This window comes from Pogona vitticeps, chromosome 4 (assembly GCF_051106095.1).
Source record: "Pogona vitticeps strain Pit_001003342236 chromosome 4, PviZW2.1, whole genome shotgun sequence".
Taxonomy (NCBI): Eukaryota; Metazoa; Chordata; class Lepidosauria; order Squamata; family Agamidae; genus Pogona; species Pogona vitticeps.
This window is the reverse complement of record NC_135786.1, coordinates 211,025,767-211,043,213: the sequence shown is the minus strand read 5'-3', so window position 1 is coordinate 211,043,213 and position 17,447 is coordinate 211,025,767. Positions and strand designations below refer to the sequence as shown.

The 17,447-nt window shown below is 39.1% G+C and overlaps 1 protein-coding gene across 2 annotated transcripts in view; it reads left to right on the top strand.

Moving 5' to 3' along the window:
* Window positions 1–17,447, top strand: part of RUNX1T1 (RUNX1 partner transcriptional co-repressor 1) — a 221,242-nt gene that overhangs the window by 195,071 nt on the left and 8,724 nt on the right. Inside the window, exons 11-12 of one of the 2 annotated variants that reach the window (XR_012086947.2) lie at window positions 6,664–6,721; window positions 10,006–10,115. Coding sequence is in view for 1 of the 2 variants with exons in the window: in XM_072999107.2 (XP_072855208.1) it covers window positions 6,664–6,678 (15 nt within the window). In the remaining variant the exon portion in view is untranslated. Of the gene's footprint in view, window positions 1–6,663; window positions 10,724–17,447 lie in introns of those variants that run through there. The other variant, XM_072999107.2, reaches the window with a different exon arrangement.

The window sequence follows — 17,447 nt, the reverse complement described above, 5'->3', positions numbered from 1 at the left end:
CATACATATAATGGAGCACATTGCACTAATATATTTACATTTATATTTTGGAGAGCTGTTTTGCAATACATGAAAAAATATGAACATCAGTGCATAGCTATATTTTGGGTGATATACGGATACAGTAAAGACTAACTAGATTAGTTTGCATTAAAATGAAAATAAAGTTAATCGGTGTCCCATCCGAGATGGGTATGCGGGATGGTAAGGGTATTTACATAAATTCATATTTTTCTCAAATATGGCCATCTTAACATGAGGAGTTGCCTTTATGAAGAACTTGAAAGCCTTGTAAGAACCCTCACCTTTAGCTGACAATAAGTCAAAGCACTCTTGTTATCCCTGTAATTTGCCTCACATATCTGTAGTATCCTTTCTCATAGAAAATATCACACGCACCACACAGCAAGCACAGCATTACTGGCAGATTGTTCAGAAAGATGGCAATAACTTATCTAGGGCTTCAAATTCTGATATAAAGCACCAGTTATACTAATTTGGAGCAATCCACACACTTTGACAATTGCATAAATCCGTGTCAAAACCAGACATCTTTCGTGTGAAACATTGTTCTTATCAACGTGTTACCGTAGGAAATTCCTCACCATTCTCACCAGCGACAAGGAGCCTGTGCTAATTGTCTGTTCTTACCAGTAAAAATGAAACCACATGACAATGCCTTTAAGGATCATTACCACTCGGTTCCCCTTCAACTCTGTGGCATACAATATTATTTTCACTTTTTTTGCATTCTATTTTAAGTTGCTATATATTATCACCAGGGCCATTCAGAATCAAGGAGATTCATTCTTCCATTTATCCTGTTTCTCATTCATTCCTTTCATCAACTCAGAGGAGTTGAGACTTGCCTGTAGAAGCAGATCAAAGGGGATGCAATATCCAATCTAGCAGATCTTTGAGTTCAGATCTCCTACCTAGAGGAAGATGAGTAACGGTCCCATTTACCAGACATTGTATTTGTTAGTTACTTAGTTCTGCATCTATTGCTCCGGCAAAACAGCAGCAAAAATCAAAGCTGGCTTACTTACGTTGCTGAGAATCATGTCTAATGTGAGCTTCAGAATGTGCTGGATATTTCTGTGATCTTATGGATGTGCCTCTTTTGTGCTTGAACTGGTCTGTGTTTGACTTCATCTCTTAGACTATTTGTGCTTGTTCTTTATTTTGTACTGGTCTGGCTAGATTATGGACTGGTGCTTGATTCTGACTTTTCCCCACCTGGTGTCTTTGACTCACTTACAAGTCTTTATACATTTTATTCATTTGTTTTGCTTCGGCCTTGTTCTCAGGCTATGGCCGTTGATTTCTTTTGCCTGCTTTGCTGAGGGTGCCCTTGCCAGACTGTTAAGACTTTGTCACCAGACAGAATGACATTCTTTGGAAGACACTTTAGAATATTTGGACATTCTGGGTGTGCTCCTAGACCCAGCCCTCCCAACAACGAATCAGATCTTGGCGATGGCCAGAGCTGCCTTTTACCAACTTAGGCAGATTGCATGCCTTTGCCCCTGTCTTGATGGAAACATGTTTCATGCACTGGTGATATGGAGGATAGAGTATTGCAGTGCTCTCTAAATGGGGCTGCCCTTGAAGGTGATTCGGAAGCTGCAGCAAGTGTGAAATTCAACAGCCAGGCTGGTGCCTGGAAGATCAAAATATGATCACATTTCACCTGTCCTGCCACATTTGCTCCGACTGCTATTATTCTTCCAGGCCACGTTCAAGGTGCTTATGTTGATGTTCAAAGCCCTTAGCCGTTTTAGACCTTGGTACTGTTCTATTTTTCCTTGTCCAACATTCTGTCTAAGCTACGCTCCTGCACGGGCTCATCAGGGGTGCACAGCTACCATGTTCTCTAGAATCACAAAGAGAGTGTGGCTCAATAAGAAGCTCACGACATATACCAAGATCCAGGTCTATAGAGCCTGTGTCCTGAGCACACTCCTGTACTGCAGTGAGTCCTGGACCCTTTGTGCACGGCAGGAGAGGGAGCTGAACATGTTCCATATGAGTTGTCTCCAACGCATTTTTGGTATCAACTGGCAAGACAAAATTCCAAATAGAGTAGTCCTAGAATAAGCTGAAATTTTTAGCATGCATACATTACTGAAACAGCAACATCTACATTGGCTTGGGCATGTTGTGATAATGACTGATGGTCAGATCCCAAAAGAACTCCTATATAGAGAATTAGTGCAGGGAAAGAGCCCCAGAGGGAGACCACAGCTGTGATATGATATCTGCAAACGGGATATGAAGGCCTTAGGAATGGACCTCAATGGATGGGAAACCTTGACATCTGAGCGTTCAGCCTGGAGGCAGGCAGTGCACCATGGGCTCTCCCATTTTGAAGAGACACTTGTCCAGCAGGCCGAGGCAAAGGCACAGTCCCGGAAGCAGCAAAATCAGGGAGCTGGACAGGGGACAGATTGTGTGGGAGGGATTGTCTCTCATGAATTGGCCTTCTCAGCCAAACTACATGCAGTTCTAAGTCCTCAGAGCATGTGACCATAGTCTCTCAAGATGCCTAATCTGTGGCTAGGACTCTGTGTCCATAGGGCAGGGGCCCCACCGAACATTCAGGAAAAATTAGAGGGAATGTTGCTCCCATCCCACCCCAAGGGAGGCCCAGAAATCAACAACCTGGAAACAGGCCTTCTCTGTGGTGGCCTCCATTTTGTGGAACTCTCTCCTGATAGAGGTGTGACAAGTGCCTTCCCTCCTTGGCTTCAGAGAACAAGTAAAGAGGTGGCTGTTTACACAGGCCTTTTACAGCCTTATCCTGGATAAACTTTGGTCTAATTCTGTTTTTGTTTATTGATATCCCATTATTTTTACAATAATTATCTCTGTTTTGCCACCATCTGTTGAAACAGCTACTTTTATATAATTATTATAAGCTTTTGTTCTTTTTATTTTATACTTTTAACTAATTATTGTAGAATTTTTATTTTATGTTTATGTCGCAGTATTTTAAGCTGCCTAGAATGGCCTGACTGCTAGATGGGGGTAGGTGGGTAAAAATGTAAACAGACAAACAAATATTTGAGCCAACCTTGCTTTGCACATGAAACTCTATATCTATTGCATTGTTATTGGTTATGTTGTCATCAGACATTTTGTACAGAAGATGTGCCCTTATCCCCTTTGCAATGACAGTTAAACTCAAATATACTTTCCCTGATGTCTCTGAAGTAGTTTTCCTTCCAATTTTCTTAGTCTGAAAAGATAAGAGTAAACCAATCTGTCTATTAATTCCCAGCTCTCCCAGGTGAAACCAACAGAAACCAGGAGGAACCCAACAGAGAGCAACAGAAATGATTACAGCAAAATTTACTGCACACTCTAATAAAATAGATATGCCAGTGACAAGCACACAAACTCTTTATCTGTATCACACTATAGTTTACTATTTATGTTGCCTTAAAAAAGGGTTAGGGGATTCAAACCTGTTATTGTTCCTCATCATTTGCCTAGCAGTTTTGCAATGCACCTTATGGTTTCAGCTGGGATTTTTTTTCCTATAAAATCCCTTGGATAATTTCAGATAATTGCCTGTTAACAAATGGAAAACTGAAGATGAGGCAGAATGTAGCAAATGACCTCTTGCGGCAGTGATCCTCAACTAGTTCTCCCAAAGAACCTGAAAAACCCACAACAACCATCTCCCATATAAGAAACACAGTTAATGCGGGTGGATGATACATTGATACGCTTGTAGCAGAGGGAAGCAGTATTGTCTAACCAGTCACCTGCACCATTTTACCCAGTCTTAATTACATCCCATGAAACTGATTGCCCTATGAGTAAGAGAGGTTAAACAGCCAGTCCTTACCACCATTATAGACAGTAAATTTATTTCTTACAGATGGTCAAGTTTTACATTCTAGACATTTCTTCATTAAAATAAATTTCTTAAACACTGGAAGATGTGTGGTGGTCACAGTGTGAGCTTTCTACACCTCCTTTAAGTTTGCAAATTAACTTGCTTTTTTATTATTATTATTTGGTCTTTGGGCAATGAATACAGGCATCATCTGTAAGTATCTCAGGAGGCATGACATCTGCTGGAGTCACCTGGCTGGAACACCCAGCTTCTGATGACATGTTACGTGTAATGAAATGCTTGGCCCAGGAACACCGTTTGATTTAGAAAAAATTCAGCAGATCCTATGAAGTATCTCCCTTATATTTATTTATTTTATTTTATTTTATTTATACCCCGCCTATCTGGTCATTGCGACCATTCTAGGTGGCTAATATATACCTTGGTCCATATAATGAGATGGAGAAAGAGCCTCTCTGGGGCTGTGTACATTTCAAACAAAGTTTTGCACAGGCACAAAATTTATCTATGTAGTACACAGAGAGTAAAAAAAGAGAACTTCTCTGTGCCACCTAGAAAAATCTCTGGATGAAGCACGACTGACTCATGCTTTTTCAACTTCATGCTTTGAAATTTTTCAAGGCAAAAATTCTATACACAGAACCACAGGATTACATGACGGTCCATATAAATTAAGTTATTTTACATGCACACCGGAAATAACTATGTGCCTCCACCTTTGGGCTTTGTAGAACACACAGTGCTACTTAATGATTCATCTGCTGATCAGAAACAGGAATTGTAGATATTTGATCAAGTCAGAAGATGTACATAGTAGAGATGGGCATGAGGCACTTTGTTCCGCAATGTCTTAAGTCCCTTCCCTCACCTCCTACCGGATGGAATATTGTCCAGGCCACCCCATCCCACAGTGCCTTGGCCCTGGAAGGATCCTCCAGAACCTGGCATTGAAGAACTATCTGGTGGAAGGTGTGTGGGAGTGTCCTTTTCCAGCTCTGGGATCACGTCTTGATTTCCACTCTAGTGTCTTTGGACTCTGTCTTTTCTTTATTTGTACCAGAGCATTGCACAAATTAAAATTATAAATGTATATAAAAATGAGTAAAATTCAAACAAATTAAAATATTTAAATCATTAGAGTACTTTTGACAAGAACTGGGCTGCTTCAATAGTGTTACCTCAGCCATCTTGCTAAATCTTCACTTGTATACATGGTGGTGCATAATATATGCATATTTATGTAGATTGACTAAATCAGTCAATTGATATCACTGCTATTCTATATGAACCCACTACTAAGTCCTTAATCAATTGACAATTGTCATATGTTTTGTTGTTCAGCTAGTATTTCTTAGATTGTATTCCTCTACATCTGGACTGGAGAAACTGTGGCCCGGCAAAGGTTGTCAGATTTCAAGTGCCATCACCCCTCCATGCTGGGTATGCTAACCAGGGCTGATGGAAATTGTAGTCCAAGAAGAACTGGGGACTGACACATTCTCACACCTGTTTTAATCTCTCCCCAAATATTCAAAACAAACAACTTTTTTTTCAGCAGGGCTGTGAAAAGCTTGATTAGCTAAGCAATAACATTTTCAGAGGAGCCCTTATATCTGGTTATATCTTCTTCCTAAATCTTTTAAGAAGCTATTTGATCCAAGAATGGATAGTGGAAAAAGCTGACTGAGCCCCTGGCTTTTTATGGCACCAAATGTATAAAAGGTTCTGTCTGTTCCCAAATATTATTCATGCTAACCAATTATGATTCTTTTTTCCTTCTGTAATTACTTTTCAATTGATGTAGAACTCAAGATACCATCAGCTTCAGCTCTTCTGATTCTTACAGCTGACACTACAGTGTGCATGAGAGTGGGGGGCGGTTTGAGGAGGGAGAGCGAGGAGGAAGAGCTGCAAAAGGGGGTGATGAAGGATGTGAGCTTGAAAGTTCAAAAAAAATGACATGGTCTTTATTGGGCATTCCTTCTTCTTATCTGCTTGTATTTTTCACTTTCAAGTTGATAACACCCAGGCCAAGTTGAAATACAGTGATATTTCTGCCTTTCTCTTCAGTGTTCATTGTGCCTTTTTTTAATCATCAGCAGAAATAGACAGCGGCTGAATTAAGCAAGGGCTGTGTAACTTGGAGTTGGTGATAACAATACAAATGGATTTTCTCTAACAGAGAAAAACAGCTGTCTCCATTATTTGAATGCTTCACCTTTCCCCATTCCATTAATTGGGTCTTTGATCACAAGCTGAGGTGGAGAGGCCCTGATAAGAAATAGGTTATTAGTAAAGTAGCCTAAAGGAATGAATTGGGCCAAGTGCTTGCTACGGAAGATGAGATAAACCAGTAACGCTTGTGTATGTGAGTGGTAGAGTGTGATAGGGCCCTCCGACTGCAGAGAGCAGCTTGCAGAAGGAGAAGACTAATACACTCGCGCTATGATAGCTAATGCACGATATAAATTTAGCTCCCGGGAACGGAAAAGGATGAAAATTCCATAAGGAGTTTTCTGTAAATGGCTTACACTTTTATATCAAACTGTGTCAGAGTATTCACTTTATTTTTTTAAAGACTTTTCTTGATCTCACTATGTTGAACACAACTGGAAGCTTTCGGTCTAAGGAGGGGGGAAATTACTGTTAATTTTTTTTTTTTTTTTGCACCAAGACATTAATAAGAGCACTCTTTGAAGTGTGGTAAAGCTAAATTGGAGGAATTAAATTTGATTGAATCTAATCCTGTTTATTCCCTCCCTTTTTTTTCCCCCTGCTCCCAAAATCTCTGCCAGAAAGGCATTGAATGATTTGTAATACTTCACTGGAAAATCTTCAGGAACTCGCTATCAGGTAATCCATTTTATTATTATTATTTTTTGCTCCGGAATATGACCGCAGGGGACAAGACCATATTGGTTTGTTGTTAATGTACTGGAAAGAGGTACTATGGAGAAAACAGTTAATATTAAATTATGAACACAGGGTTATCTTTCTGCCGCACATGCTCTATTGCCCTAGGCAGGGGTAATCTGTTAATAGCATTCAGCCAAAATGACACCATTAAGGAACTCAAGCTATACTGCTTTTCTGAGGTGAATGATGTATAAAGCTGAGCTTCTGTCATCCGAGATGCCACGTATTAGCTACGGTGCTAAAAACTGATACAGGACCAATGGTTGATAGAACTGCTGGCACCCCTGACACAATTGAAAGGGTTACTTGTCAAGACAGGAAATGAAGGAGGGACTCCTATCAAACCAGCTTTTATATTTAAGTTATCTTACTTTTCCCTTATTTGGTTAGGTCACATGTGTACCAATACAGTTGCTGGTCACACAACGCAAGACACTGGCATGGGAACAGGACGGGGAAAATTGAGGGGGAAGTGTGGGGAATGGGGAGAAAATATGTAGCAAAGATACAGCCACATCTAATCAGCAGATATTTAAATATTTAGAAATATAAATAAAGGGGGCATGGTATTGGCTGATAACAATACTATGGAGCAGCAATACTATGATTACAGGTTTACATTCATTTCAACGTTTATTGTTCATTGTTTATTAGAAATACTGAATTTCAAGTGGCTAATAATTTCTTACACTGTATAATCAATGGCCAGAATCCTGTTGGTGGTCACCTAAGATTGCACTACTTGCTGTGGCTACTTGTAGCTGATTGACAGGGTTCAGTTCTGTGACTGGATATGTGAGCAGGCACACAACTGAGATGTACCCTGCACCTAATCAATTAGCCAGATCAGACTGTTGCAAGTTCCGCAGAATCCAATATGGCCCAGCTAGACTGCAGACCAGGGGCATTTAGGGAGCATATAATTCCCCTATACAACATTCACTCTCTAACAATTTGATTCTGAGGAATGCTAGTTACAACCTGTATAGTCTGCGTAAAAAAGGAATGTGTCTCAGGGTGCTGAGAAATGATGCCCTTAGAAAGCTTATTTTTACTGCCTTTTCAGGGCTATAAACATCATCTCTGAGACATATTTCTTCTGTACCTTGGATGCTCTCCAATTTTTGCTATTTATGACCCATAAAGACCTATACCACTTGGGCCCAGGCTATCTGAAAGACTATATTCCCCTATACAAACCTTCTTGACCTTTAAAATCTGCAGGAGAGCCCTTCTCGTAGGCTCACCACCTTCACGGGCACATTTAGTAAGGACACAAGAGAGGGCCTTTTGGTGGCTGCTCTCAGACTAGGAAGGAAGAAAACTGCACACCTGAACGGTGCAAATGCACGTTTACACAAATACAATGAGATTCAAGTCACAAGAGATCAGACTAACTCAGAAGGTAGTGGACCTTCTTTATTGGCACTTTTGAAAGAAGAGCTTGGATGGTCATCTGCCAGGGATTCTTTAGCTGCAGATTTTCTCCTACAGCAATGCTTGTTAGATTAGATTACCCTTGATGATTTTTACAGCTCTCCCATTTTACAATTCTATTATTCAAGCAGGTAAAAAAACAACAACTGGTGGTTGCCAGACCTTGGGCTTTGGAACAAGGTGAAGAGGGACATGCCAGTGTAGCAACTAAGGTGCGTTCTAATTGCAGAATCCTGTATGCGCACGTACATGTTTTCAGCACACGGGCCTCTCCTTTTGTCTCAGGGTTTAGCAGTGAAAGATCAGGGACCGAGAAATTGCTGATCCTGCAACCCAAGTGAAGGCAGATGTTTTCCTGATTCATTGACAGGCTGTGATTCACTATTTGGAAATCACTGCTCTCCACCTCCAGTTAACAAAACAGACCCACAATGCAACAATTGCCCAGATTGGAAGTTTTGAAGGGTTTTTTAACATGTAAATTCATTACAGACACCCTGACTTTTGAGAAAAGAGATTTCAGCTTTTCAGCAGATTTTTTTTTTTGCATAATTCTACATCGCTTTCTTTACTTTATTCAATGAAACCCTTCCTGCCCTGTTAAATTAAATATGTTCTCTTGGTACCCTGCTTCAGCCCCTCCCTCTCAACTGATAGTTATACATACAGATGTGAAAAATCATTAAGGAACCTACATTTGAAGTACCCCTTTAATGGTGTCATTACTTCTTTCACACTTCAGCCTGCAACGCTTTATTCTCAGTGTGACTACTCAGTTCAGAACCCCCCAGATGCTGCATACACTCACAGCACATATACTCACAACACTAATGGCTTCCACTTGAGGGAATTGAGGAAAGAAAAGGAATTCACATAATTCAGCATAATGAATTCTGATATTAAGCAAGTACAGCTTTGCTACTAGCTTCATTTTAATCTTCAAGTGTTGAAACTGGTAATCAAAGTTCTGGGGAGTGGGAGGGGCACAGTGTTCATAAACATCTCAATGCACCTATCTAGCTATGGGTTGCCTCTACATTGACAACCATGGAACCACAAGAATATATTCAAACACTGAATAGGAAACTACATTTTATTCAAACTAAAAGATTGGTGATGCTTATCAATCGATCATTTAAAAGCTGTCCTTGTACGTTAGTATAAAGGATGCTGCAAATTTATTCTTCTCCCAAGAAAAGAAGGCAGCAATTTGATAGTATAATATGCTTCTTTAAAGCATACTGTGCGAAAAATCAGAATATGAAAACATAACAGAAAAGCATTGCATATATATATTTGTAAATCATCCATTTCAATTTCAGCTCAGTTTGATCCTAAAAGCTCAACAGTTAAAAGTTAAAACATAAAATATGCTGAGCTGGCATAACCAAATAAGTATGGCATTGTAACATTTCTAGAAAAATCTAAAATCGCAAACCTGTCCAAACCTCAGAAAAACTGGCATCATGACTCACTCTGCATGGCTCTGCCAATTGTACAGTCCATAAGGAAGCAGATCTTCGAAGAAACTAGTTACGAATAACGTTGTTACATGTTACATCAAAGGTAATGAGTAATGAATAATGTTACTAGTTAGTTTTGAGGTAATGAGTAATGTAACAAACAGTTGCAAAATTACAATAAAAGTAATGGAACAAGTAGTCACAAGGTACAATAAAAATAAAAAGCAAAAATATTGTGATACCTTAAAGCTTGATACGTTTGTTTAATTATGAGCGTTCAGCTTGTTAATGTTGTCAACTCTAACTGATAGCTTTTTCCAGCATTTCAGGCTGGCTTCTCTTCTAGCCATAGCTGATGATCTCTGTTGATCTCCCATCCAAGAACAAACCAGACCAAACCCTGCTTAGCTTCTGAAATCAGACAAGCTTAGGTAAGTTCAGGTGGTATGATGGATTGCAGAACATAATGCTATGACAGCATCACAAATGGAGCTGAGGTCTGGCAGTATTTTCTCTTTTTTTTGGACAATTGTATGGATGATTTGTGTGACTAAAAATATTAAGAACTGTTATCAGTACTATGAAGATTGATGCACAGGGATCAGTTAAAAAATAACAGAGTGTTTAGCATAGATTAGTCCATTTGAATAGCTTCAGTATAATCCAGAGAACGTTACATGCACTGCAGTGACAAATCTGAGTGATATTCAAGATTAGCCAAGATTATCATTATTCATTTCCCCCACCCTGTGCAATCTTTTTTTCCTTCTGATATCACTCTTAATTATTAATAGAGTAAAGAAAGCAACTTGTCTTTGCCTCTTCGCCATCTCCTTTCATTTCATATTTTATAAACATTTGCCACTGAGATAGGGACTCATCAAAGTCATTGTTGTAACATTTTTATCTGAACTGAACTGCTTCAGTCATCATTAAGCACCTCAATTATGCCTTCCTGCCAGATTATCATTTTTTTCCTGACATTGTTTTTATGTACAATTCACTTCTGTATTAAAATACTATTTTTATCCACCTAAAATGACAGTTTCCCTTTATTTCATTTATAAGCACACACAGAGATATGCATTCTACCTACCTAACTAACTTACCTATATTAAGGATATATTATGTTATTAATTGGAAAGATGGGTTTGTCTTATCATGTTTAATGGAATTTTACTACCCTGCCCGACTTTACTAAACAATAATTATAAGTATCTATTTTATACTGATTTGGTTTTACTGGTCTTTGACTGTAATAAAGTATACTACTACTACTACCTAACTACCTAACTAACTATCTAACTAACTAACTAAATAACTACGTAACCTACCTACCTACCCACCACCCACCCACCCACCCACCCATCCATCCATCCATCTCCTTGCCCAATATGAAATACTGTTTTCATGCACTGTGGTAGGTAAATACCCTTGAACTAATCAGCTTAAGAAAAATATAAGGCCTCACATTAAGAATTAACTACCGTGTTTCCTGGAAAATAAGACAGGGTTTAATATTAAATTTTGCTCCAAAAACCCCATTAGGGCATATTTTCAGGGGATGTTTTATTTTTTATTTTTATTTTGTCATGTACCACAATCTACATTTATTCAGATACAGTCATGTCATCTTCTTCTGGTTGGTGCACAATGGTGGAGGGCAGGGCTTCACTTCACTGAGGCTTATTTTGGGGGCAGGGCTTATATTACGAGCATTTTGAAAAATTATACTAGGGCTTATTTTCAGGTTACGTCTTATTTTCGGGGGGAAAGGGTAGTTACTAAATTTCTACCACCTTTTCCTTGTTTCCTAAGGCCACAATCAAATAGAGTTGTTCAATACTGGGCAGTGCCATGGTAGATGTCCTGTTCCCTCAAAAACTCTCAGTTTCTCCTTTGTATGATTTGAAATTGCCATGCAAAATACCAGTTACGATCCTTCACAATCCTTCAGAACACCCATCTTTTCCAATAAGCCTTGGACACATAGGCCTTTAACTCCCCTCTATCACGAAATCCCCATGACAACCTGGTAAGGTAGATCAGACCGAGAAAGCGTGAGTGGCCATCTGGAAATCCTCATGGCCCTTAATACCATTTGTAACATTCATTACATGTTCATTTTTACCATTTTCTTTCTCCAATTTAAAGCTGCAATGCATTTTAATGCAATCGTCATTCCATCTTTTCCTCAAGTAGCAAATGGATTGTGGAAGAGCTTCACAGCACCAGATTCTTAAGCTATGGTGTGTTCCTGATTTTTTTTTTCCCAGTCTTAATTCAGGTCAAGCAAAAAATTAATACATCAAAGTAAGCATCTCAATCAATCTCTTAATGGAGCAACTCACAGGTTTAGCTGGAACATTGCAAATCCTTTTCAAACACAAAGTGACTTGCCAAATAAGAATGAGCCAGAGAAAGTTAAGTACATATTTTAAAATATCCATTGGAATCAATGTAGTTTAAATGCACGGCACTATTTCACCATTATGTTTGCTGACTAATAACCAGGACCCTTTTCATTTGTGCAGGAATGCTCAAATATATTACATTAACAGATCACTGCAATATGCTCTTGTGCGAGGCTTTCCCTGAACAACTAGTCAGCTAATTCCTTAACTAATTCCATGCAGTAAATGAAACTAAACTAAATTAAACTGAAATGAAATGAAATCATCTGCATCATTCTGTTTTTTCTGACACTATTTAACACTGATTTAATATATAAATATATGAAAAAATATAACAACTAGTTAGTTAGATAATCTTGCCAAGAAATAAAATGCAATGCAACAAAATAAAATTGGGATACATGTCATTCATTTGTATATTTTGCCTCAAAGAGAATTATTTAACACACATGCACACAGGCATATATATGTATCCACTGTACACACATAAGACTGTGCACTGTATTCAGCTGAATGGCAAAACATTAACTGCAAACATGCTATTTGTGTGGTTTTGCAGCAACCTTGGACTGGTCAAGAGGTGGAGCAAAGAGCCCATGGGACAAAGAAGCACCCTCCATATATCCCTTGTATTAAATCTAGTATTTATGGGATTTAAAATACGAAAATAAAAAGTCATGGGTGATTAAAACCTGGGAAAGGTTTAAAAAACCCTTCAGTATCCTATGAGGAAAATGCTGTTCTAGCACCAGAGAGCCCTGGGGAAGCTCAAGACTTCAGTATAGACTGGGTGTCTGTGTGTGTGCAGATGGATGCCTGAATTCTTCTGCAGATTTGGCATGGTTAATTCAGAACTTCACCTGAAAATGTTAGTGTCTGGCTTCATCCCCTTTGGTTCCCTTTTGTTTTTGGTGTGGTGGTATCACTGCCAGAATTCCTAAAAGCAGCTCTCCTTAACATTCTGCGCCATGTGCAGCAGGAGCCCTGAAAAACTGCATTTTGGACTTACAAGGACCAAAATCCCCCTGCTGGCATGTCCATTTATAATGCCAACCTTTTAAGAGTTCTATTTTTTAAAAAAAAAAAATTAAAAATCTATGCTTCGTGGCCACGAACTGGTATATTATAAGCCTGGCATGGAATTTTTACATATTTCCTTATCCGTTTGCATCCTCAGAATTAACTACTGCATCTTATAGCACAATTAACAATCAAATGCAGAGTTAACTAAAGTACAAATTATGGCTGCAGTAGGCAAGGAAATGATTGACAAAGGAATCCTAAATTACCAGGAGGTGGGGGCTGGGGCAAGATCCATGACAGACCATCTACAATGTCTGTAGCCTTGGCAGTTCAATATAGCCAAGGATATGTGGTTTTTGTTGTTGTTTCCCCCTTTCTACCCTCCATATGACTTCAGTATTTCTTCAGGAGAGACATATTGCCCAACCATAGACACACTCAGATTTTCTCTTCAATAGCAGTAGGATTGGGATACTGCCACTGAAACAAAGATGTCAATCAAACTTTTTTGCAGGTGTACCTGGGCCTTCCATCGCACGGGCACAGCAACAGTTTCACCATTTGAAAAGTTTAGGATTGCTCCTTTTAGCCATCATCCAGCAGGATTTGCAGGGGCTGGGGTGGAGCTTGAATTGAAAGGTATTTTCTGACCCCTTGAGAATGTCAATGTATTGAAAGTTAGGAGTAGGTTTGGGGTTGGTGTCAGGTTTACAATTCTTCAGAGGACAATATCTCAGAATTTTTCCCTTGTAGATCTAGTTCTTGTGGTTTCTGCAATCAAATATTAGCTCTGAAGTAATGTCATGTCCTGACACAGGCAGATTTTTAAAAGACCAGTCATTTAGTTTTCAACTTTCAGTTGGTAATCCAGCCATATATTGCAGCTGTATTATGGGAAATAACTATTGGATCAACATCCTACAAGGCGGTTTCCAGTCCTACAAATAATGGTTGTAAATTCCATCCATATTATGCATAGAATATGGATTCTTCTTTGTATTAAAAAAAGAAAAATAAACCTCTTGGCCTTGCGAGGGGAAAAAATGGAAGGATACTTGTAATAATGGACAGCTCCTCAGTATTTGCTCAACATTCAGCTGTTGGTTCAATAAAAATAGCAGTGATGTTTCACTGACTAAAAGACATGTTTGACCTCAGTCCCTTTCTACCTCTTTTAGGAGAGAGAGTGATGGAGCTTCTTTGTTGTACAAACCGCAGAGAAAGGGCTGAGCTGGAAAAATATTTATCTAAAAGTGTTGTTGTTTGACAGAGCCATAGGCAGCAAATAGCTTGAGGGCTTTCACTCTGTCTCTCCCCCTCTCTCTTGTTTAGAAACTTGTAAGGTTTTATAGAGGAGTATATACTGTATTTGAATCTGTGGACTCAAAGAAAGCTTTCAACGTGCTGAAGCCAAAGCTGGAGGTGGTCTTTTAAAAAAATACTTAAAGAAAAAGAAAATGCTTGTATTTTATTTTCCTGCCTCTCCATCTGCGGTGAATCTTTTAGCTAGGATGTTTGGAACCACAAGATAAACAAGGCCAAAAGTTCAAGAAGATACAGAGAGGAGCTAAATAATTGCTATAGAAAATGCCAGCAGAAAAAATTACTAGGATCTAAGTTTATCTAAGACCACTAGAGGAGAGCTGGAACAACTGGAATGCTGTATCTGGAGATTTGTTGGAAGTCTGCTAAAGTCAAATGAAGTTTAGTGAGGGAAACAGTAGCTCACAATGAAATGTTACATTAACATCAGGTACGTTTCCTGGAAACCAAGTAACTCATAACCTGTACATTTAGAAATAGAGTTAAAAATCCTTGCTTATCATCCTTACATGCAAAGATGAAAAAGCACAACGTAGTCCTCCTCATTGGTCATAGATTTCCTGGCTCTCTTTATGAGAATTTTCAGCTCACCTAGAATCATGAAATAATTGAGTTGGAAGGGACTTATAAAGTCATTGAATCCAACCCCCCTGCTCAATGCAGGAATCCAAATCAAAGCCGATCTGACAGATGGTTATCTAATTTTCTCTTGAATGCCTCCAGGGTTTGAGCACTCACCACCTGCTGATGTAATTGGTTCCATTGTCATACTGCTCTAACACTTAAGAAGTTGTTTGTTGTTGTGGGTTTTTCGGGCTTCTTGGCCGTGTTCTGAAAGTGGTTCTTCCTAACGTTTTGCCAGTCTCTGTGGCTGGCATCTTCAGAGGACAGCAAACTGTGCTTAAGAAGTTTTTCTTGATATTAAGCCTATACCCAGCTTCCTGTAGCTTGAGCCCATTATTGCGTGTTCTGCACACTGGCATCCAGCCCTCCTCTGTATGACTTTCTTTCAAGTACAGTATTTGAAAAGTGCTATCATAGTCTTCTTTTCTCAAGGGTAAACATGTCCTTTGGTGAGAACAGGTGTGTGTGTGTACACACACACACACACACACACACACACACACACACACACACACACACACACACACACACACACACAAGCATGCAAATTATTGTTGCATAAATTGCAATTCATCAAAACTGTAATGATTTTTGCCTTGATTCATTGACTTTTAAGAATATAAAGCACTAAATAGGTTGTGGGGTGTCTGTTTGAACCTCTGTGTGCTGTGTGGTCAAGTTGGAACCGACTTCTGGTGACCTTAATAGAATGTTCAAGGTAAGTGAGATATTTTAAGGAGTGGTTTTACCAGTTCCACCACCCCCCTGTGAGTTTCCATGGCCAAGTGGGGTTTAAAACCCTGTTCTCCAGAGTCCTAGTCCATCTCTCCATCTACTACACCAGAACCTAATCTTTCTAGATGTTCTCTCTGTGTGCATTTTGCCTCTCAAAGGAAAATATTTAACTTTTCCACAAATGTGTTCATTGAAAAGCCTCTGACAGCAAAGCACACTTGTGACTCTCTATCATGCAAAGCACACTTGTGACTCTCTATCATGCTGAAGGAGGAGAATTTAGCAGACCTCAAAGACTCCTTGTCCAGATGTATCACTGTGTCAAGACAACCTACATCAATTAAAATGAAGAATTTAGTGATTATTGTTCATATCAGTAGCAAGAAAAGCAAGAATGAAGAAACGTGGGTGCTGAAAACAGATGCCGAGTAACCTAACTGATGAGTTAAATAAAATAGTATATGCTATGGAATATATTGATTAATCAGCCCCTAATAACTAATGATTGTTAAAGGGGCCAAGCTTCAGATTTTTAAACAATTGGAAGAAAGTTTTTTAATAAATTCAATTTCTGTCTAAATTCTCAACAGCCCAGTTATCTGCATTAATAGTTACTGTTTTCTTCCAAAGCTGCCTAAATAATCAAAAGTAGACCCCTCACATCATTCACCCAAGACGCCAGAAAACTTGGTGTCTTTTGCTCTGTTGTATTAATTGGATTCTTATCTACTATAGTTTGCTTTATTTTCTTGGGCACTTTAAATGTAATCAATTTGATGACCTACAAGGTGCCAGTCTGGTACTTAGGTTCCCGGAAGGCTATTGTTTACATAGAAATCAATTATTTTCATATACACGGTGGTGAAGCATCCCACATTGCCCCAGTCAGCATATCTCAGCTCAAGCCAGCTCCCTTTAGATATGAGTAACTGGGATGCCAACTGCTGGATAGCTCACCAGGAGATCAACCCATGTTGCAAGCACTCTGACCCAGTAGTGGATGGTGATAGATGGTTAAAATGGGCACCTTTGTGTTCCACCATTTTGTCTTTTCTAGACCTATGCCATTACTCACATCCTTCATCCTTTTTCAGAGGTCATTTTATATATTTTTTTCCTTCATTCTTTTCCAGAGATCATTTTATATTTCTTGTGGTCCTTCATTTTTATGTAGACCAAGAGAAATGCAGGCATAGCTGCCAGATCTAGGGGCTTATGTAACCAATCCTTTCTCTCCTGCTCTACCTGTAAAGGCATTTCCTAAATAACAAACAGTGGGCAGAATCTTGTTCATTATGGCAGAATCATGACATAATGATACCTCCTTGCACAGCTTCAGGAACTGTCTGGCCACTCACATAATGGACTGCTGCACAAGCATAAGAAAAGAACAGGATTTTACTCTATAGCATTACTTTCTTTTTTTTTTTTACTGGCCTTACTACCATGCTCTAGAGTGGTTACCCTTCTTTAGTAACCAAAACCTCAATTCTAGGCTACTCCATTCTGCTAGTGAAATGCCAAATAATACTAACAGTTTTACCAATGGGGTGTCAGCTTACGCATTTTCTTGTGCTCCCCCCCACCAATTCTTAGATCCTAACCCAACGTACAGTAGGCCACACACTCTTCTAAACTGTGACT